Below are 23346 nucleotides of genomic sequence, written 5' to 3'. Positions count from 1 at the left end.
GCTCATCCAATGCTTCAAGCATGATGTCCTCAGCATATATACTAAACAAGTGAGGAGAAAGTAAACATCCTTGCCTAATTCCTTTCCAACTTGAAACCAGTCAGTCAATCCAACACCTGCTTTTACTGTGGCTTCTTGCTCCTTATACAAGTTGGCTATCAACCTGATAGTGTGTTCAGGAAAACCCATTCTTTTTATTACTTCTGACAGTTTCACATGCTCAACACAGTCAAAAGCTTTAGAGTAGTCTAAGAAACACATTACCAGAGGGAGCCTGAATTTTTTATATTTTTCTATGATCTGTCTAAGGCAAAGGATTTGATCTCTCGTGCCATTACCTTTCCTAAAACCTGCTTGTTCCTCGGGCATCTCTGCCTCAACTTTAGCCTCAATCCTATTTAGCATGATCACAATGGGAAATGAAATTCATCTTCCACCTAAAGAACATGCCACCAACAACACCTGTTGGTGGCATGGATGTTTGTCTTTATAAAACCTGTGTGTGTGGTGTGGTGTGGTGTGTGTGTGTGTGGATGGGGGGCTGCTCAACAAGTGTTTACTGTCAAAGATGTACTGGATACAATGTTCCTGATTAGTTTTCCAATAGCTTCTATGAGACTAACTGATCTCCAGTTCTCCATTTTAATAAAATTACCCCATTATTATGAAGTGGTATTTTTAGGAAGGTGTCTACAGATTTCTCTGGTGCCCTGCACTGTTATCTTACTATGGCTAAAAAGTTGGACAGCAAACATCAGAATCTCTGGATACAGAGACCACATTTAAAACCATCATTATGGCTGTTTTGAGAGAGAAACTACTCAAAAAAAAAGTCATCTTGCTTACTTCATGGAAGTAATACTATTTTGCAAGAATCTTCCTTCAATCAGCCTTGCCTTGAAATTCTATCCTAAACTCAATAAATCTGGATGTATAAACCATGCATCAGGGAAATGCTCATCTTCAGGCTGTCAACCAATAGTCGAGAGCATTCAATCAAACCCACCCACTATGACACAATTTAGGATTTTAGGCCTTACTTTATTTTCTCCACTTCAGTTCTGACTTACTTACGTAGTGCCTGCATACATGTATCTTTATTGTTCCTTGATGATGCCAATTTGATTCTGGCAAAATAACAGAAAAGAGAAGTATATTATTTTAGTTATTATATTAGCTGTGCTGTTTTTTTCCTAAAAATGTCAGTGATATTAATTGACAAGGAGAGAATGATTTCGGGTTTGTGTTCGTCCAGTTCGGACCATCAAATGTGTGCAAAGATGTCTATAAGTGTAAGACATTAGAGAAGAATAGAGATGGGCAAGTTGTTCAACTGCATCAAGCGGACTGCAGACAAGACAATACAAAAGAACAAACAGGTAGATTATTATGTCTGTACATGAATGTTAGGAGTATCAGAAACAAAGGGATACAGTTTGTTGTCTTAGTCAATATGTTGCGACCTCAGATTGAAGGTATTAGTGAGACCTGGCTACCAGAATCAGACCTACTACGAGTGTTAAGGGTACAGTATTTTTAGGAAGGATAGAGAGGATAGGAGAGGAGGGGACATAATGCTAATGATATCGGATGACTTAAATACAGTTTGAGTTGAGATCTGTGATTTTAGTAGTACTACTACTTACAGTATTTCATGTGGCACTGAGTTTGAAGCCATCTGGTGTGAGGTGGAATCTAACAAGATCCATTATATAGTGGGGGTGTTGTTACAGACCTGGTGGATTGGTTGCTAGTGATGACAAAATGCATCACCAAACAGAAAAGATGAACAAGAAAAGAGTAATCATCATGGAAGACTTTAATTATCCAAATATTGATTGGGTAGCAGTAGAATCTCATGAAAAGAATGAAAATGCATTTATTGAGAGGTTGTGGGACAACTTCCTCAAGCAACATGTGACAGAAGGAACTTGAGAGCAAAGAGTGTTGGATTTGATTACAGTGTCAGAGGGAGTTTCAGTTAAAGATGTCACTATTCTACCTCCAGTTGGTAACAGTGATCATGCGGTACTCACAGGGAAAATGACTAAGTTTATGAATGTTCCATTTAGAAAAGGTTACATGCTGAACTACAAAACAGAAAATTATGACCAACTGAGGAATATACCGAGTTCAGTGGAATAGGATTGGTTGATGGAAAGAATATCGACAGTGCATGGGAAGCATTTAAACAATACTTAAATGATGTGATATTAGAATGTATCCCAAGAGTTCTAAGAATAAATAGAATAGAAGTCAAATGGATGTGTAATCTCATTAAGCAAGAAATTCGTAAGAAAAGGACAATGTGGAAGGAATACCATTTACATAAGGATGATGTCCGTTATGAACATTATAAGCAGCAGGCTAGAATAGTTACAACTGTTGTACGGAAAGCAAAGTCTGAGTATGAAAAGAAATTGGCTCTGCATGCTAAAGACAACCCACAAGAATTCTATTGATATGCAAGTAAAAGAAAAGTAAAAGAAAGAATGAATATGAAAGAATAACTCATAAATCCAGATGGCATGAGGGTTACAGATGCAGAAGAGATTATTCAGTTAACGAGTGCCCATTTTGTTAAAAGCTCTCAACCTGGTGAACGCAACATTGAGCTCACTGTTACCTCTTCACTAGATGAAGAAACACAGGTGTGTAAGGCTGAGGTATTAGAGCTATTGCACAAATTGAATAAGAATTCAGCAATAGGGACTGATGGAATATCAGCACGTGTGCTAAAAGAGTGTTCAGCTAAACTGGCCATTACTTTGAACAGGCTGTTTAATATGAGTCTCAGAACAGGGAAGATTCCGCAGGAATGGAAAGAATGTATGGTAATTCCATTTGACAAGGGTAGTGCAAAGACCGATATATCCAACTATCGACCGATTAGTATCTCAGGAGTGGTGGTGAAGATTTTGGAAAAATTGGTTAGGGCTCACATTCAGAAATGAGTTGACAGTGAATCTCTACTTTGCAATGAACAACATGGGTTTACTAAAGGAAGGTCATATTTTAGCAACTTGCTCACATTCTATAACAATGTTACCATTGAGCTAGACAAGGAGAATGGATACACCATCATGCTTTTGGATTTTGCTAAGGCTTTTGACAGAATACAGCATGGTAGACTATTGCATAAATTGGAGAAAATGGGTTTGGGTTATACAATATTAGCATGGATAAGAGGATGGCTGATTGATAGATAACAAAAAGTGGTATACGGGCGATCTGAGTCTGCAAGGTTTAAGGTAACAAGTGGTATACTACAAGAATCTGTACATTAATGATATTGGGAAGGATTTGACAAGCGACATACAGCTATTTGCTGATGATGCCAAGATAGGTAGGGTAATCAGGAATGCTGCTGATATGCAGAACTTGCAGAATGATTTGAATAGGCTGAAATTGTGGGCATTGTAAAATACGTGTCAGTTCAATGTGAGTAAATGTAAAGGCATTCACTTCAGCATTATTAGACATCCAGTGTTGTATTATATTAGTGGGATTAGGCTAGAAGAAACTGACGAGGCCAGGGATCTTGGAGTGTTAATAGATAGGAAGTTGAAGTTCAGGGGCCATGTGGCAAAGATTGCACACATGGCCCATACAACTCAAAAGATAATTGCAATGCTGAAATGAGCATTCACATGTAAAGAAAAGGATGTTATTTTGCCTCTTTACAAGGCCTTGATAAGACCTCATTTGGACTATTGTGCACAGGTCTGGTCTCCTGGTTTCTGTTGTGATTCTGATATATTAGAGAGAGTACAAAGGAGAGTGTTAAAAATTATATATCTGGATTGAGGAATACTGATTATGAAGACGGATTGAGAATTTGTAAACTGCAGACACTAGCAAACAGAAGAAAGAGGGGGGTGATATGATTGAGACTTACAAACTTCTGAAAGGATCATACAGGATTTCAACTGGTGAAATTTTTCAATTAATGGAGGGTGGGGAAAGGACAAGAGGTCATCCTTGGAAGCTGAGAATGAAGGCCACCAAGAAGGGTGTGAGGGCTAGATTTTTCTCTCAGAGGATGGTACATGATTGGAATGGATTTGGATGCTGTGAGTGCAAGCAGTGTGAATTAATTCAAGAATGAGTGTGATAGCTGGTTTGTGCAGTATGTGGCCTCCCTCAATGAGTCTCAGACTCACTGGAGGTCTCTCTTAATATAATGAATAATATTATTATTATCCGTATCCATTTTTATTCAGTAGAGATGATTCCTAATGTTTGCAATTCATTGAAAATAATCACAAGTAGTTCAAATTATCCATGACATACATTTAATTGCTACCAAGGGTAATATTTCATCCCTACTTCCAGTCTTAGCTGAAGATATTTTAAATTCAGGTTCCTTAACTTGCAAAGTAATTACTGAATTCATCTGCTACTTCAACATGATCATTTAAAAATTTTAATGTAACCAACATTGGTTACATTATGACAAATATGATCAACAATGCAAGTGAGTTTAATGAAAAAATGACTCTGTGTGTGTGTGTGTGTGTGTGTGTGTGTGTGTGTGTGTGTGTGTGTGTGTGTGTGTGTGTGTGTGTGTGTGTGTGTGTGTGTGTGTGTGTGTGTGTGTGTGTGTGTGTGTGTGTGTGTGTTAGTCTAGTTTTGACTAATTAAGTAAATTAAGTATGTGTGGTATGGATGTCTGCATAAGTGAAGCATTAGATTATCGCATTAGTGAGACCTGGCACTAAGAGAAGATGTGCTAACTGGTATTGAGTTTAAAGGATTGTACAGTATTTTTAGCAAGGATAGGCAAGACAGGAGAGGAGAGGGCATAATGCTAATGATATCAGATGATTTGAGTCCAGTTAGATCAGACAGCTATGATTACATAAATTAAAGATGTCAAGAAATTGTGTTATTGGTTTGATCCTTTCTCCAAGTGTAAGCAAACAAATTCTGCATTTGAAGTATCTTCACAACTGGGCTACTTGTGTATACACGCTATTGACTTCTCATCAGTTGCCTAAGTATCTCACATTCCCTTTTGAATGTGTATAATGCTATGTATTATGGAATACTAAGGCAATTGATGTGAAGTAATTAGCCTCTATATACAAGTAGCCCAGTACATGTACAAATTTTGTTTGCTTACACTTGTATAAAGGATTAAACCAGGAATATAATTTCTTGGAATCATTAATTTATAGTATAACCAAGTGAAAAAACTTTCAACATCTATCTTTGATCTAGAGTAATTTAACAATAATGCAATACACCTCTTCACTACTTGTATATGGGAAATACATGATTTCTGCATTACTTCAACCTAGGTATCCCTTCTGGGTCTGACTCCCACTAATGGTGTTTAATATTCATCTTTGGATTTGCTTGCTTTCTGGGAAGTAGAGAGGCTCAGCTCAGTAGTGGGCTTTTGATTGTCACTGAGTAGAGCCACTGCTGAGTTTCCTGTCCTGGAGTGATTCGGGTCAGGAATGATGAGTTTAGTAGTGATTCTTTAGAGTTACTCGGCTAGATTTAGAGTGATCTTGTAGATCACTCAGAGTTTTTGGAGAGGTATCCCCACACTTAACATACCTCAATAAAGATCGAAACCAGTCTGGGCAGTGGTCCTTCCCATAATGCATAGCATTATACACATCTGAAAAGGGATGTGCTCTGCATTATGAGATACTAAGGCAATTGATGTGAAGTCATTAGACTCTACATGCAAGTAGCCCAGTTGTGATGACATCATGAACAAACTTTGTTTGCTTACACTTAGAGAAAGGATTAAACCAAGAATATAATTTCTTGCCATCTTTAATTTATAGTATAACCAAGTGAAAAAACTTTCATCAGATATGATTACAATATAGGAACAGTTTTGTATGTAGTAATGAGTATGAAGTTATTTGGTGTGAGGAGGAGGAGTCTAAATCTATTGTTAGAGTATTGCTACAGACCTAGTGGATTAGCTGCTACTGACAATCAAATGCATTGCCAAATAAACCTAATATTACAAAACAATTCATCATCATGGGGGACTTTAATTATCTGAATGTTAATTATATAGAAATGATATACCAGGAACACAATAAAGCCAAATTTATTGAGCTGTTGCGTGACAACTTCAAGTAGTATGTGACAGAGGAACCCATGGTCAACGAGAATTAGATCTGATGACAGTGTTGGGGGGTGGGGGATTCAGTAAAAAAAAGTGACTATTTCCCTCTGGTTGGTGGCAGTAATTTTGCTGTACCAATGTGGAAAGTAGCTGTATGGATATTCTATTTAGAAAAGGTTAGATGTTGAACTTCAAAAGCAGAAAATTATGACACTAACCGAGAAGAATACCAGATTCAATTCTATGGTAACAGCTGCTAAATGGGAAGGAATATCAGCAATGCATAGGAAGTATTTAAAAAATACATCAATGATACAATATCGCAATGTGTCGTTCAAAGAATAAATAGGGTAGGAGTGAAATGGATATGCCATCTTATTAAGCAAGAGATCCTTTAGAAAAAGATGATGTGTACATAAGGATGATGTCAGTTACAAAAATTATAAGATACAGGCTAGAAGGGTTACAACTATTATACAGAAAACTAAATATGGGTATGAAAAGAAACCAGATATGCAAGTTATGGATAAAATCAAAAATAATTCCATTATTATGTTGCTAGTAAAAGAAAGAAATGAATATGAAAGAATAACTCTTGTCAGTGTGGACAGTATGCAGGTGGAAGATACTGAAGAGATTGTTCAACTAATAAGTGCCCATTTTGTTAAAAGCTATCAACCAAGTATATGCAACATTGAACTCAACACTATCGCTACAATGGAGGAAAAAACTCAGGTGTATGAGGAAGTACTAGAACTGCTGCACAAACTGAATGTTAATTTGGCAATGGAAACTGATGGGATATCAGCCTGCATGCTAAGAGTGTTCAGCTGAACTTGGCTGTATAATTTGAGTCTCAACACATGCAAGGTTCTGCAGGAGTGGAAAGAATGTATGATAATCTCACTGGCACAAGGATGGTGCAAAGACTGATTTCTGTAAGTACCGATCTATCAGTATCTCAGGAGATGTGAAGATTTTGGAAAGTTGGTAGGAGATCACATACAGAAATGGGGTAACAGAGTATGTATACTTTGCAATAAACAGCACGGGTTTACTTAGGGAAGGTTATGCTTGAATAACTTATTTAAATTGTATAATAATGTCACAGTTGAATTAGACAAAGAAAATGGATACACGATGATACTTTCTGACTTTGTTAAAGCTTTTGACAGGATTCGGCATGGAGGATTGTTGCATAAATTGGAGGATACTAATTTGAATAAGAGGATTGCTGAGTGTAAGGTGACCAGAGGCATATCCCTGAGTGACCAGTCCCTGGTCCATTTATTCAATAATCTTTACATTAATGATATTGGGAAGGATTTAATGGTGACATGCAGCTATTTGTTGACGGTGCAAAGACAGACAGGATAATCAGGAATGCAACTGACATGCAGCATTTGCAAAATGAATTGAACAGTCTGGAATTGTGAGCATGTCAAAATGGCTATCAGTTCAATGTTGGCAAATTATGCACTTCAGTGTAATAACATATCCAATGACATATTATATTAGAGGGATTATGCTAAAAGAAACTGATCAAGCTAGGGATTCTTTGTCTGGGTTCTTTGCGAATAAAATTTATATATTTTCAAACTAGCATGGAAGTTACCCTCTTTTCAACCATCTACCACGAATAAATTGCCACCTCTATCCTTAATCTGGTGTTTATCAAGTGCTTTCTGTGTGACCTCCTGTCAACTTTGCTAGTTTGGGCAAACTGGCCATTCTGCTAAGATCACAATCCAAACACAGTGACTACATAAGATTTTCAGAATTGTTAGGCTTTGCTTCTCATATAAATTTGATCACCCATTCCCTGAAACTTTCCAAACCCTGCATCATTGCCCTAATCTTAATTGATCTGCCTGCATGCCTATCTCAAAGTTCTTGGAGATAAATCACTATAGACCATTCAAAATAATTTGTTTTTTAGTTAATCTTGAATTACAGAACTATAATTGGTTCCCTAGAACTTTAATAGTGATTTCTCTGGTTCACTCAGCTGTGACTGAGACGCAAGGAAGTATACTCATGTTATATACTGAAAGTATACTAAAATGCCTCTATAGTGCAATTGGAAGAACGATGAAATATTACCTTCGCTTGGAAAAGGCCTAAGTTCGATTCTCATTGTTATGAGAGGAATCTTCATATGGACTTTTTCATTTGAAGGTGAGTTAGTCAATTTCATACAGAAGTAGCAAGGGTTTTTCTTAGGTTTTTCATCCCATGTACAGGCAAATTGGTCTTCCAAGCACATACAATTTACAGACAATTGTATTGGCGGTGGTGAAGGGTAGTAGATGGCATTGATGGTAGTTGTGTGTAGTAGGAGAGACAGGATGTAGTGGAGTACCCACCTGCGATGAGTCCTTGGAGATATCATATAATAATAATAATAACATATGATTCATTCTTATGTTTCATAAATTAAATGTTGTAACCAGTCTTTAGAATTCCACTGAACGATGCTCACATTGCAATGAGTGAAATATACAGGAGTTGATATTAAATTCATATTTCCCTTATGTGTGTTAATCATTTAAAAAAAAAATATTTAATTACCATATTCTTCCTCAGTAACTTCGTTATGCTTCACATATTCAACAAAATGTGATAATTATCACATTTAACTATCCTCTTCAATCAAGACACTATTTCTCCTGAATTTTTAGTTAATTTGCTACCTACACTTAATAACAGTTCAAATCAAAATTTCTATTCTAAGTCATGTAAGTTTACCATCTGGCTTCTGTATTTCCATATTTTCTCTAAAATTAGCAATGCTAAACAGTTGAACGATAACAGTTAATAATTTGGAATAGCAGGGGGGGGGGGGGGAAATATCAACAATCACATTGTCAACTTGCAACTATTTGCTTAGACATACTTATTCATAGAATCCATCCACTAAAATAAATCTACTACGTGTCTTTTAGAGATGTTAGCAAAATTAAATAACTGCTATGAGAAATTGTATATGAAAAACAGCTAAATAGATAAAATAAATTTAAAAAAATAGATAAAAACTATGAAAATAGGGATGAAAACAAAATATGAAGTACATTCTCAGCAGTGAACCTATAGTTACAGATTTTAGCAATATTTAGGGAAAATTTAAGTATGTGCTGGTCTGGTTGGCCAAGTAGTGATTGTATCTGCTCTCCAGCAAATAGGCTGTGGGTTTAAATCTTGCCATGGGCATGGATGTGATTGTAATGTAAAAAAATATATAAAATAATAAAAATAGAAAAAAAATCCTTAACTCCATGATAACAATGTTCCAAACATTTTTATGGAACAACAGAGAAATCAGCCAAAACACTAAGGTCAGAGCATACAAAACACTGGTCAAACCAATTTTTTATGGATCTGGATATTCCAAGTAAAATCAGAATTTTTAATTTGGTTCTAGCATTGATGCCAGAACCATATTAAAAATGAAATTCTCAAAAAAAAAAAAAGAAAAGAAAAAATATATATATATTGGCCCCTTAACGTATCAATTAAAAATCAGAAAGCGGTCGTTTTTCTGCCAATTTTTTGGGCAAGTTTTGGGCGAGGGTGATTTGCTGGATCAAATTCATCATTATTTGAAAAAAAATGATGAATTTGTGCAAACGAAATAGCCGATACACGCCGTTGGCACCTTTTCTCGGCTGAAAGGAAATAGGAAAGATTGTCTAGCGTCTATATTCGGTTGTATTTATATGTGAAACCAAAATTCAAAATCAATTTTGGTGCAATAAACAAAAGACGTGTCACAGACGTCTTTGTATGTTAAGGGGTTAATATTCACAAATGTAAGAGCAAAATAAGTGTCTAAACAAACAAAGAAGACAGAAAAAAAGATGCAGAAAAGAATCATGATATAGGTGGTTTGGGAAATGTAAGAGCTGATAATATTAGTTTAGACATGACAAATAACAGACTCATTTGGAAGAAAGATTATGATTGAAAACTAGTTAAAAAATCTTAATTGCGTTTCATAAACAAGATGGTTTGATACATGATATTCTTTATCATCACCAATTTCTGATAGATCAGAAAGTGATGATGATAAAGGGAGAATGATACTGTTTCATAAAAGGATGTCGTGGTTGGCATGATTTTTGATCATGATGTACCATTCACATTAAATAGGGGCTTCAGGCATCCAAGCAACTTTATTAACAAATTATTAACAAATGTGCATATAGGAAAGTTAGACATTGCTTTCCACAATTTTCTTTAAATTATATTAAAACACATGAAACAACCAATCACTATTTAGCTCAAACTTATCAAACTAATTTTATTTTTCCTTCTCCATTCAATCACTCTACTCCCATTCTTTAGAACATCTTCTTTCATACATATTTCTGAAAATTAACTCAAAAATACTGAAGCCTGGTGTTACAATATTCTAGATTCTTTTAACATTCAGCATTAGAACATGAATATCTTTGCTTCTAGGAATAAGTCACCTGAGATTGTATGAACCAATGTAACATGCAATTTTAATATAATGTGATAAGCCATACACTAAGGTACTATTATTTTTATCCACGACTATTATCCACGACTTCCATGAAACATGGAAACTGCCATGATAATATGATTAAAAAAAACAAAACAGAGAAAAGATTAACAAAAAAAGAATAAATAGTATTCTAAATAAAATTATTTACCACTCTATACATTATGGTCTGCTGATGAAATCTTTCATTATCAACTTTATCAATGCGTTGTGTGGAATTCTTGGATGTTGCTTCTGCTCCCTGTTCCAAAAACAGGTGAGATTTATAATTTAAAAAAATAAAATAAAAATATATATATATATATATATATATATTAAAACCTACTTATTAATATAAGTATATATGATAATATTATTTCAAGTTTTCAATGAATAACATTTAAACCAGTAACTTATTAAAACCTCCAAAAAAATTATAGCATGTGGGATATAGCAGATAAATGGAATCCCAACTATTATATACCTTATTGAAATGGGACTTCTCTACAAACATGACTATTTGTGACATGCATCCTTTGTGAATTCCATTACTTTAAAAAAAAAAAAAAATGCATAACATTTTATATCAGATACCACAAATTTATATTTCAGTTGGAAAAGTAAAACTGCTTTATTTAGAACAAAAAAAACTACCAGTTTTGTAAAGTTCTAACAATATAAGTCTATATTTATAGGGAAAAGGTGTTACATTTACTGATGGAAAAGTAGAAAATATAATTCCACAATATCATGAACTTCAAAAGTACAGAAGAATGAAAACCAGTTAAATCAAAAATGTCATAATAGAAAGAGAACTGGTAATGCTTTCACATTCTACGACAAAGTGTGTGTGTGTGTGAGAGAGAGAGAGATAAAGCCTAGCTAAGAATGTCAAATTTTTAAGACCAAACTTGGTGCAGTATTAGGCCTTTTTTTTTGTTGTTATTGTTGCTGCTGCACTATTCAGGTTGGTGCATTTGAGGCTTCCTTGAATTGTCTTACAAAACAATTGTGATCTATATAGGATGTTTCCATTTTTTTTTTTTCTCCCATACTACTTGGTGACTGCCATTGGCTGTATGAAAGACTAACCCAATGTATGGCTTTGTTTCTTTTCAATATCTTTAACAAGTCCTGACAAAGGAGATATCAACAACAATTCCTGTAGCATTGGCTACAGGATGCCAATGCTACAGTGATTTGATTCATTCCTGGTTTTTTAAGGGCAAGTGCAGAAGTTTTTGGTGGTTGTAAAAACCATGGAAATCTTGGGAACATGGGGACAAGAGCCACTTTAATGTCATAATTAAATCAGAACTGCTGAAATTTGGTCAGTTGCATTTTGAATCAATGGTAAGATTATAACATTTATGAAATCTTGGCTTGCTGCTAGGAACTTTGGGAGGTGTATAAAATTTTGTTAATCGTTTTTGGTCCATACCCATTAAAGGAATGAATATATTTGAGGTAATGAAACTCTTTGTCCTGTTTATTGATGGTATTGGAGATTTGTAGGCTCTGTCTCTTAATGCTTTTATCATACTTATCTTCTTTAATGGATAGTGGTGTGAAGAAGCATGCAGGAAACACACAGTGGAGGTGGTGATGGGGCTTTCTATATATCAAGAATTTTTTTTTTCTTCATATATTTCCAGGAAGATGTCAAGAAAAGGCAATGTCCTATAGTTCAAGAGTGAATTTGGTAGGAACTTAATTAAAGGCTTAATTAATTAATATCTCTGCTATTAATAAAGATTAATAGCAGAGAGAACCACTGATTAGAGTCTATAAAATTCCGTACGTTTCTACAGGATGATAAGAATGGAAGAAGTGGAGGAATTTTCCGAGGCATTAGAGAAGGCAGCTGACAAAATGAAAAAGTTGGTTCTTGTTGAAGATCTAAACAGCAGAATAGGAAATGATTACCAGACATACAGAAATATTTTGGGAAAATTTGGAGAAAAGAGCAAAACTAATAATAATGGTAGGTACTGGATTTCTGTTTGGAAGATGGACTAATTATTACTAACACCATGTTCCAACATAAAAATGTGCACAAATTCACATGGAGAGAAGATTATTATTATGTAACACCTCCAGGGAGTCCAAAGACTCATCGAGGAAACAGTGTGCCAACAGCATCGAACAATTGAGACCCCTTCCAACTAATAATCGTGCTTAAACTTGCTTAACTTTTTGTGTGAGCCATTAGTAGCAGAGGCTCTACCAATTGACCCTTTGCCAGCAAAGGTTGATCGATTGATGAGATGCAAGAAATAAGAAAAGTTTCATTAGTATGTTATTACTGATAGTGATATTTTCCCACTGGTTCAAGACACAACAGTATACAGAGCATTTAAAATTGCAAATGGTCATAATTTAATTTAGCTTTGAGCAGGATAAAACTGAATTTTATATTGAAAATAATTTGTGTGTGTGTGAGAGAGAGAGAGAAGAAAGTTTTAAAATGAATCAAAGTTGAGCAGCTTTCAGATGAGAACTGTAGACTAAAATACACAAACAACATTCAAGAAAAAATGAGTGAGTTTGAAAACAAGAACCAAATGTTAGAGTTTCAGTGGCAAACCTTGAAGAAAACAAGAAGACTGATTCAGCCAGAGAATTATGTGGTGAGATTGTCAACAAGGATAGAAAAACCAGAACTCCATGGTGAATTCCAAGTTAAAGAGGTAGTGCAAGAAAAAGAAGAGAGCTTATTCAAAGTTCCTAGCAAGAAAGTTATATTGCTCTTAAAGAATACACAGAAAAATGTAAGAAAGTAAAGCACTGTGTAAAACCAGCCAAATAAAAGTCATAGAAAGGCTTTGGCAAGAACATAGAAAATAAATAAATTAAAAATACCAAGAAATTATACTTGGTTTAATCCATTATCCAAGTGTAAGCAAACAATTCATTTTTGAAATTATAGATTCTACAACCGTGTTAAAACAACTCTTTTTATTATCCCGACGTTTCGATCTTCATATCAAGATTCATCATCTGGAGTATACATAAATATGCAAGACAAGCTGCATTACATTTTAAACTGTAATCTAGAGAAACAATGATTTGATCACATGCTACTCACTGGCATGACCTCTAGTGGGGGAAAAATAAAAAATAAAAAAATTTTAAATTTAAAAAAAAATTACATCAGGCTAGATTTAATTTATAATTACATGAATAAACATTCTTGCTTACAGATGGTTTTTCTTCCAGTAACAGTGGTGTCCTATTTCTATTATTACAATTGTTATTTTTGATTTAAAAAAAAATATTATTTATAAATTACAACATCAATAAACATTCTTTCTTATAGATTTTTTCTTTAACAGTGATGTCCTATTTTTTAGTATTAAAGTTGTTATTTTAGATTTAGGATCCTGAACAGGATGTACAATTCCGATCAGACAAAAAGTTAAAAGACATAAACGACACATCAAATATAATAATTATGGTGAAGCTGGCCTTTCTGATCATGCCCTGTGAACACCTTACACAGAATTGACTGGAAAAGCACTAGTTCTCTACATCACACCAAAACATGGCATGAACACAAATTTAAGGAAGCTTGTGAGATCGTTATAAACCACCCCAATCTAAACAATAATGATAGTCTAAAAATCCCATACATATGGAAGGCATATATTCGATCCATGAATCCTTCCTCTCTAAGAACAACTATAAACAGGAGTGTAGAAAATCCAGGATCCTAAACCTAAAATAACAACTTTAATACTAAAAAATTGGACATCACTGTTCAAGAAAAAATCTATAAGAATGTTTATTCATGTTGTAATTTATAAATAATGTTTTTTTTTTAAATCAAAAATAACAATTGTAATAGAAATAGGACACCACTGTTACTGGAAGGAAAACCATCAGTAAGCAAGAATGTTTATTCATGTAATCATAAATTAAATCTAGCCTGATGTAATTTTTTTTTTCCCACTAGAGGTCATGCCAGTGAGTAGCATGTGATCAAATCATTGTTTCTCTAGCTTATGGTTTGAAATGTAACGCAGCTTGTAATGTAATGGCTTGTATATTTATGTATGCTCCAGATGATGATCTTGATATGAAGATTGAAACATCGGGATAATAAAAAGAGTTATTTTAACACAGTTGTAGAATCCATAATTTCAAAAATGAATGCTGATCACCATGTAACACCAAAAGAAAGGAGTGTAAGCAAACAAAGTTTGCGCCTGAAGTATCTTTCAGAACTAGGGCACTTTTCCTGAAAGATACTTCAGGTGCAAGCTTTATTTGCTTACACTTGGATAATGGATTAAACCAAGTATATAATTTCTTGATATCTTTAATTTATGAAAAGAAATGTAAAGTTATGCATTTTCGGAAAAATAGATTACAAGCTGTGTATCACATTAATGACACTGTACTTCAGGAAATCTAGATGAATCAAGAAATTAGGAGTGGTGGTAGTGGTAGACAGAGAGTTAAAGTTTAGAGGACATATTGCTAAGGTTGCTAAATTAGCCCATGAGATTATTTAGCTAGTGAAGAACACATTAACAAGCAGAAATAAAGAAATTGTGATTCCTCTCTATAAGGCCTTGATATGCCCAACTCTGGATTGCTCAAGTCCACTGGTTCTTGGAGATGAGAAAGCGGTGGAAAGGATTCAGAGGCGAGTGACCAAGATGGTGAGTAGCCTGTGGAATGTTTCCTATGAGGATAGATTGAAGGCGTGTAGATTACAGAATATGGTTGATAAGAGAGGATATGACAGAAACATTTAAGTTGCTTAAAGGATTTTATAGGATAAATGCAGGGGAAATATTTCAGCAGTTAGCTAGAGGGACCAAAACATTGAAGTTGAATAAAGATGTGGTCAGAAGGGGTGTGAGAACTACATTTTTTCTTGGATTTGCTTAGATTTTGGTGAATGAGTGGAATGGGTTGCCAGAGTCAGTTGTGAGTGCTTTATCTGTTAATGGTTCAAGTAGAGGTATCATAGATTGTATGGATAGATTGGGTCTCCTGCAATGAATCTTCAGATTCCATGCTGGTGCCCGTATAATAATAACTAATCTGATATGGAGATGACAAAATTGTAATTCTGGAAACCTAGTTTTTCATTCTGCAAGACAGTTTAACTGGCCAGAGAAAACACACAATAAATAAATATAGTAGACTACATTATATGGGGTGCTTAAGGGTCAAAGCTGTATAACTGAGAGGAGACCTCCACATAGCCTTTAAAGGAATGCAGAGAACTGACCAGGGCTTCTGATCTAATGTCCAATCCTCACTTTCTCGTGGTGCACCCTGTTGAGTATCTACCTGGATACTGAACGAACGAGGATGGGCTAGCAATTTGGGATTTAGCCAACTAAATTGTATTCTTATTGGCTTAAACCAATATACAAAATGATGGTACAACATGACAAAATTTCATGCCGGCCAGGGTGTCGTCCGGTTAAACAAGGGCCCCCCCCGTTGTTTTCACCAGGGAACCAGAGCAAACAGTGAAAAGTCAGCTACTGGAACAAATCTGAAAGCACACCCCAACACAAAATCACCAGAGTTAAAGATCAGTACTATCAACATAAGAAGCCTGAATGGCAAAGTGTTAAATTTGTGATCCTTGTAAACTTCATAAGAGAATTTACTTGATCACAATTTAACAAGTAAAAATCTTATTAAGAAAATTGTGCTTGCATCTGAGTATAATATGAAATAAATATATTTGGAAGAAATAATTGCTAACACTCATAAGAACATTAATTGTATAACAATAGAAAAATAAGATAATTAATGTACAGTAATTAGTCATAGGATTTTGTATGTGAGAGGCTAGTTTTTGCACTGGAAATAAGAGATTAAAGATTCAAGTTAATTCTTGGAAAATTTTGGAAAGGAGATTAATTTAATATAGATGACATAGAGGTTAGCTTAAACAAAAACCAAGGCTCAAGGTCATAATTCCCGAATTGAGACTTCGTCACGTGTCAGTCGCGTGCACACGGACCACATGATGTTTTGGCAGAAAAACGTCACTCTGATTGGTCAGTGAAATCGATTCCAGTAAGGGGGGGGGGGGGGGAGAAGAAAATAAATAGAAGGTGCCTGTAGGGGTCATCATATAAAAGAGTTAGGAAACCCCCCCCCCCGCGAGGCTTTTTCCTGAGAGTTTCTTCATGAGTCTTCATATAGGTCTCATGTGGTTTTCCTGAGTGACGGGTTAGGAGTTTTCTCCGTCTGACACAATAAGGAAACAAAGTGTGTGTGGGATTTCGATTCCATGTTCCTATTGTAAGAAACGAGGAACGCCGTTTAGTTAAAAGAGAGAAGATAATGTAAGAGTGTTTCATCATCCAGTGATCGTAACAAGAAAAAGAAGTCAGTGCCCACGTGGTGAATTTCACAGCCATAGAATAGATGATCCTATGCGTGTCCTCAATTGAAGCATGTAAAGTAAAGATCGTGAAAGTCCATTTTTATGCCAAAGGAACTTAGGAGTGATAAATTATAGAAGAGTTCGTCCTAGGAAAGTACAATCAGAAAAGGGTAGAGTCCAGTGTAGGGATTAATTGAAGGGATTAATGTGAATTATATTAGGACTTTAGTACATGTCAGACTAGAATGAGAATAAGCCTGTTACTATTAATTAATAAGTATTCATGTACATTGTATTTTATGTAAGAGAGTCTTAAAGGTCAAAAGGTGTGAATTAGTACAACGAAAGGATAGTTTAAACCATACTGTTTTAGTAAGTTAGATAGCGTAAACTGATTATATATGAACATGGTAATGCAGCATTATAGAGTATTCAGACTAGTAAAGGGTTAAGTAAAGTGTTAACTAGTTCTGGGATTATATATATATGTTTGTATGTATAGAATCTGTTATGGCAGCATGATCGCAAATTCCATATAGGATCTTAGCCTAATATTTGTGTTTAGCTAGTGTTAATTTGTATTTTATATTTTTAGTATTGAATTGAGTCTTATTTGATAATAATTGAATTGTACCATGTTTAAGAGTTCAATAAACTTTTGTTCATTAAAAATACAGTTGTCTGAGATTGCCCCTCAATGCACCACTTGTAAAAAACGTACGAACCTAATCATGTGGGGGGGGGGGTTTGTTAAGTTACGAGATAAAGGTCACGACTGCATATTAGTTTCACACTTAGACATATTATGGTAATTGTGTCTTGTTTTTGAATTTTATATCTTAAACTAAATGTCCTGAAAGGCGCAGTATAAAAATAAATATTTAGGGACACTAAGGGAAGAAGAAGCTTGAATATTTGTATTTGGGCGATATCTCTTATATAGATAACATTTTGGATAAAGACAAACAGAGTTTCACATGTAAAGATAATTGAAAGCATAATAATCGTAAATTGGGACACAACATAAATGGCGCAGTTGACAGGATGTAGTTTAGCTAATTAAATCCTAATTACAAGCTATTCACAGCAAGATGGTTTTGGGTGCAGGTCAGACAACTGAGAGGTAAAAGTTTAATTAAGTGTTGTTGAAAATTTTAAAGAAACAAATCTGAAAACAAACCCCAACTCAACATCACCAGAGTTAAAGATCGGTACTATCAACATAAGAAGCCTGAATGGCAAAGAAATGGAGCTAGCTGAGGAATTAGATAAGTACCAGATCGATATAATAGGGTGACTGAAACAAAGAAAACCAAAACTGGTGAGATCTTTCTGAGCAATAAATACAAAATGTTATATTCAGGCAATGACAATCAAGGAAAAGAAGGAGTAGCCATAGTATTCAACACAATATACGAGGCTAATCTTCTCGAATGGCAATCAGTCTCAAGTAGAGTAATGTGGGCAAATATGAGAATGGGGAACTGGATAATGAGATTTATTTGTGCCTATGGTCCCACAGAAGGTTCTACTAAGGTAGAAGTGGAGGAATTTTTTGAGGCTTTAGAAAAAGTAACTGACACAATGAAAAAGGAAAAGTTGGTCCTTGTTGGGGATCTAAATAGCAGAGTAGGAAAAGATTGTGAGACATACAAAAATATTTTGGGAAAATTTGGAGAAAAGAGCAAAGCTAATAATAATGGCAAATATCTGTTGGATTTCTGCTCAGGACATGGACTGGTTATTACTAACACCATGTTCCAACATAAAAATGTGCACAAATTCACATGGAGAGAAGATGCTAGGAATAAGAAAAGTCTCATTGACTATGTTATTGTTGATAGTGATGTTTTCTCCCTGGTGCAGGACACCAGAGTGTAGAGAGGATTTGAAATTGGAAGTGATCACTATTTAGTGTTGAGCAGGATAAAATTGAATTTCATACTGAAAAGAATAACATGTAAGAAAGTTTTAAAGCGAATAGAAGTTGAGCAGCTCTCAGATGTGAACTGTAGACTAAAATACACAAAGATTATTGAAAAGAAAATGAAAGAGTTTGAGAACAGGAATCAAACCTTGGAGATACAGTGGCAAACTCTGAAGAAAACATTGATTGATTCTGCCAGAGAGGCATGTGGTGAGGTTGTCTGCAAAGATAGAAAAATCAAAACTCCATGGTGGACACAGGAAATTAAATAGGCAGTGAAGGAAAAGAAGACAGCATATCAAAAGTTCCTGGCAAATAAGTCAGCTTTTACTCTTACAGAATACAGAGACAAATGTAAGAAAGCTAAACAGTGTGTAAAACTAGCTAAACAAAAGTCATGGGAGGACTTTGGCAAGAATATAGAAAATAGATATCAAGAAGGTGGCAAAATATTCTGGAGGTTGTTGAAGAAGCTTAGGAATGGAGGAAAGAGTGCTGTAAAAGGAGTTAGAGATGATAAAGGTGACAGGAAAACAGGAGAAAAAGATATCCTTGAAGTATGGAGTAAATACTTTGAAAAACTGCTAAATGAAACAAGCAGTGATGAACAGCACAAAAAACACTAGCCAGGCATGCAGTCAGGAATACATATCTATACTTGAAGTAGAAAAAGCCATTAAAGGCTTGAAATGTGGAAAGGCAGCAGGAGTAGATGATATTCGACAAGAAATGCTGAAGTATGGTGGTATAAAAGTCTTACAGTGGCTGCACTGCATAGTTCATAAAGCCTGGACAGAGGGACGAATTCCCAACGATTGGAGTAGAGCTCTCATAGTACCCATATATAAAAAGGGAAATAAAACTGAATGTGAGAATTACAGAGGTATTTCCCTACTGAGTGTTCCTGGCAAGATCTATGCAAGTATACTTGAGAAACGGTTGAGAAGAATTGTGGAAGAAAAACTGGGTGAAGAACAAGCTGGATTCAAGCCAAATAGAGGCTGTCAGGATCAGATCTTCACTTTACGACAAATAGTCGAGAAAGCATGGGAATATAACAAAGATCTGTATTTAAGTTTTGTCGATTTGGAAAAGGCATATGACAAGGTGCCAAGAGAGAAGCTATTCAATATGCTGCAGTTATATGGTGTCAATAGGGCATTTTATCAAGCAATACTTAGTCTTTATTTGAGTTGTAAGTCAGCAGTTAGAATTGAAGGAAGTACAGGAAGATGGTTTAATGTTAAATCTGGTGTGAGACAAGGATGTACATTATCCCCTCTGTTATTCATTATCTATATGGATCACATTATGAAGGAAAGTGGTATTAAACCTGATATCAAAATTGGAGATGTTAATGTCAGCTCTTTGCTTTATGCGGATGATGTTATACTTCTAAATAAATCCGCTACAAGTCTGCAAGATTCTCTGACTAAATTGAATAGCTGTTGTAATAGATATGGTATGAAGGTCAGCAATAAAAAGACAAAGACAATGAAAATAGGCAGAATCATTGAAAATGTCAACTGTGTTGTAAATGGAGAACCTGTGGAACAAGTAAAACATTTTAGCTACTTAGGCACGATTTTTAGTGAAGATGGTAAATTAAATATAGAAATAGACAACAGAATCAGCAAAGCTGGTATGGTGAGAAGTCAATTGAATAAATTCATATGGAATAAGAGAGAAATTAGTCGGAACACTAAATTAGCTGTATACAACACAGTGTTCAAACCAGTTTTAACTTATGGATCTGAGAGCTGTGTCAGAAGTAAAACACTTGACCAAAGACTAGAGACCGCAGATATGAGAGTCCTGAGAAAGATTAGAGGCGTGAACAGATGGCATCAATGGCAATATCATATTAAAAATGAGGATATTAGGAAAGAACTTGACATTGTCAGCATCCAGGAATGCGTTAGCAGAGCTAATCTCAGGTGGTATGGTCACTTAAATAGAATGGGAGAGACAAGATTAGCAAAACAAGTGTTCTCTGCCAGGTTGGCAGGAAAACGACCCAGAGGAAGACCAAGATATAGGTGGATTGATATGGTACAAAGTGCCTTAGACGATAGAAGTATAAGATCTGATAATGTGGGAGTCTTGACAAGTAACAGACTGATTTGGAGGAAAATTGTAGATAGGAAGTTAATAATGATGTAAATTTTTCATGTAGTACTATCATATCCTGTACACCCCTTGAGGGTACATGGCAGGAATTTGATGTTGATGATGAGATAACATTTTGGATAAAGACAAATAGAGTTTCACATGTAAAGATAATTGAAAGCATAGTAATCGTAAATTGGGACACAACATAAATGGCGCAGTTGACAGGATGTAGTTTAGCTAATTAAATCCTAATTACAACATATTCACAGCAAGTTGGTTTTGGGTGCAGGTCAGACAACTGAGAGGTAAAAGTTTAATTAAGTGTTGTTGAAAATTTTAAAGAGTAAATTACTGTAAACTGGATGCAAGTATGACTGATTCCTCTAGTAGTTTAGGCACGGATAACAGCAAATTTTTTCGTTATATTAACCCTCAGCAGGTGTTCCCACAATTTTCGGGCGAGGAGATTGATGACGTCTTTAATTTTTTTAGTTATATAGAGGAGCTTAGAAGAGTTGGAGGATGTACTGATTTTCAGTTGCTAGTCTTGCTCCAGAGTAAACTGGTGGGAAAAGCCAAAGCTTTCCTAGTTCTCTCTCCTACGCTGAGGGAAGCCCTAGATTATCAGCAATTTAAACAAATATTGATCTCGGAATTTAATAGGAAAAAGGGGAGCCCCAAGTATTAAGGGAATTGTATGGTTGCATGCAAGAGAGGGGAGAAAATGTATCTGATTTTCGAAACAGAATATTGCATATATCACAATCCATGAGACTCTCGTCCCCAGAAGAGGAGGCTCACATTAAATGGTTAGCCTTCCAACAATTCAGAATTGGATTATGTGACCGACTAAGAGAGGTGATATTCAAGAACGGGGCCCAGGACCCTGGATGCATGCTTCAATTTGGCCAGAAAGAGGGAAAGAATTTTAGAGGAAATTGCACAAGCCTCCTCTTTGAGGAAACAATTACAAGAGGGGTTGGGGATGGACAACCCCCCCCCAAAGTTTTGAGCACCCAATTAGTTTCAAGGAGAATTCCAGTCCCTCAAAATCAGTTGTGCAACATCAAAACATGATAAAAGGGGAGACGGAGGTAATGAGGTTACATCAATGTAATGCTGAAGAAGCGGGTCTTATTTCAGAAGCAGTTGAATTAGAAGACTCGAGTCTTTCTGTGTCAGGTGAGAATGAGAAGGGTCTAACTGAAATCGCCGGTGATTTAACCGAGGGAAATAATCCAACTAAAGGGAAGGAGGCGAAATGCAGACTGTTTCGGTAGCAGAAGTGGAAGGAAGATTACCCCTGCCTTTAGTGGAAGGTGTGATTGAAGGGGTTCCATGTGACCTGTTGCTTGACACCAGGGCCCACATATCGGTGATCCCAATGATATTCATTGAAACGTTTTGGGATATAGCCCTTGATAGCTTCACTGAACTAAGCAGTCCCATTAAGATCATGGGAATTGCAACAGTTGAATTCTCCTCAAATTTGAGAGTGAGGGTGAGGATCTCCATACCTTGTTTCCCTGTCAGTGTTATGCATGAGATGTGTCTTATGCAAAACTGCTGACACTATTGACTTTTTAGAAAAAAATAAGTTTATGTGTGACTTTGCTAGTGGAACACTATCTCTATGTGGAAAAAGGTACAGGCCACAGTTCAGGATGCGAGATAGTGAGGGGGAAAGGCGAGGTCATGGAAATCGAATTGAAGGATGGGGGGGGGGGGGCCAACATGTGGAGAAAAAGGCTAACCCAGGATGCCCTTAAGCATCTGTATTCCACAATTATCCAAGGATATTCACAGAGGAAATCAGCACGTTTTCTTGTACCAGTAAGGTCCAACATACTGTCAAGATCACTTCCGATATACCTATATATGTGAAACAATACCAGACCCCACACAAGCATATGGACAAACTCAAGAAGTTGCATCTGGAATATGAGAAAGCTGAAATTATTGAGAAATCTCATTCCAGATGGAACAGTCCATTTATCTTAGTAGAGAAGCCTAATAGTGGATTGAGATTTGTACTGGACCTGAGAGAAATCAATAAAGTTACAAAAACCCATAGATTTTCCTGTATGCAAGATTGAAGACCTGTTGTCAGATAACAGTCTGATGAACTGTTATCTGACATGTTGGGAGAAGGGGTTATCTGCTTCCAGGACGATGTTCTGGTTTACTCGTCCTGCATCCAGGAGCACAAGAGATTACTAATAGGAGTCATGGAAAGACTTCACAGGGCTCAGCTATCTCTGAAGTGCTCCGAATGCCAATTTTTTCTCAGGGAGGTTGAATATCTGGGCCATGTTGTCAACGAACATAGAATAACACCCACA

General features: G+C 35.6%; 1 protein-coding gene across 1 annotated transcript in view; it reads right to left on the bottom strand.

Annotated features, from left to right (window-relative positions):
* LOC150094836 (coiled-coil domain-containing protein 39-like) overlaps window positions 1-23346 on the bottom strand; it is a 350814-nt gene that overhangs the window by 192332 nt on the left and 135136 nt on the right. Inside the window, exon 11 of the mRNA XM_090411364.1 lies at window positions 10774-10863. Coding sequence (XP_090267490.1) covers window positions 10774-10863 — 90 coding nt within the window. The remainder of the gene's footprint in view (window positions 1-10773; window positions 10864-23346) is intronic.

Source organism: Typopeltis vanoorti, chromosome 21 (assembly GCF_054136105.1).
Source record: "Typopeltis vanoorti isolate ZY-2024b chromosome 21, IOZ_Tvanoo_1.0, whole genome shotgun sequence".
Classification (NCBI taxonomy): Eukaryota; Metazoa; Arthropoda; class Arachnida; order Uropygi; family Thelyphonidae; genus Typopeltis; species Typopeltis vanoorti.
The sequence above is the reverse complement of the archived record's forward strand: the minus strand, read 5'-3'. Positions and strand labels throughout refer to the sequence as shown.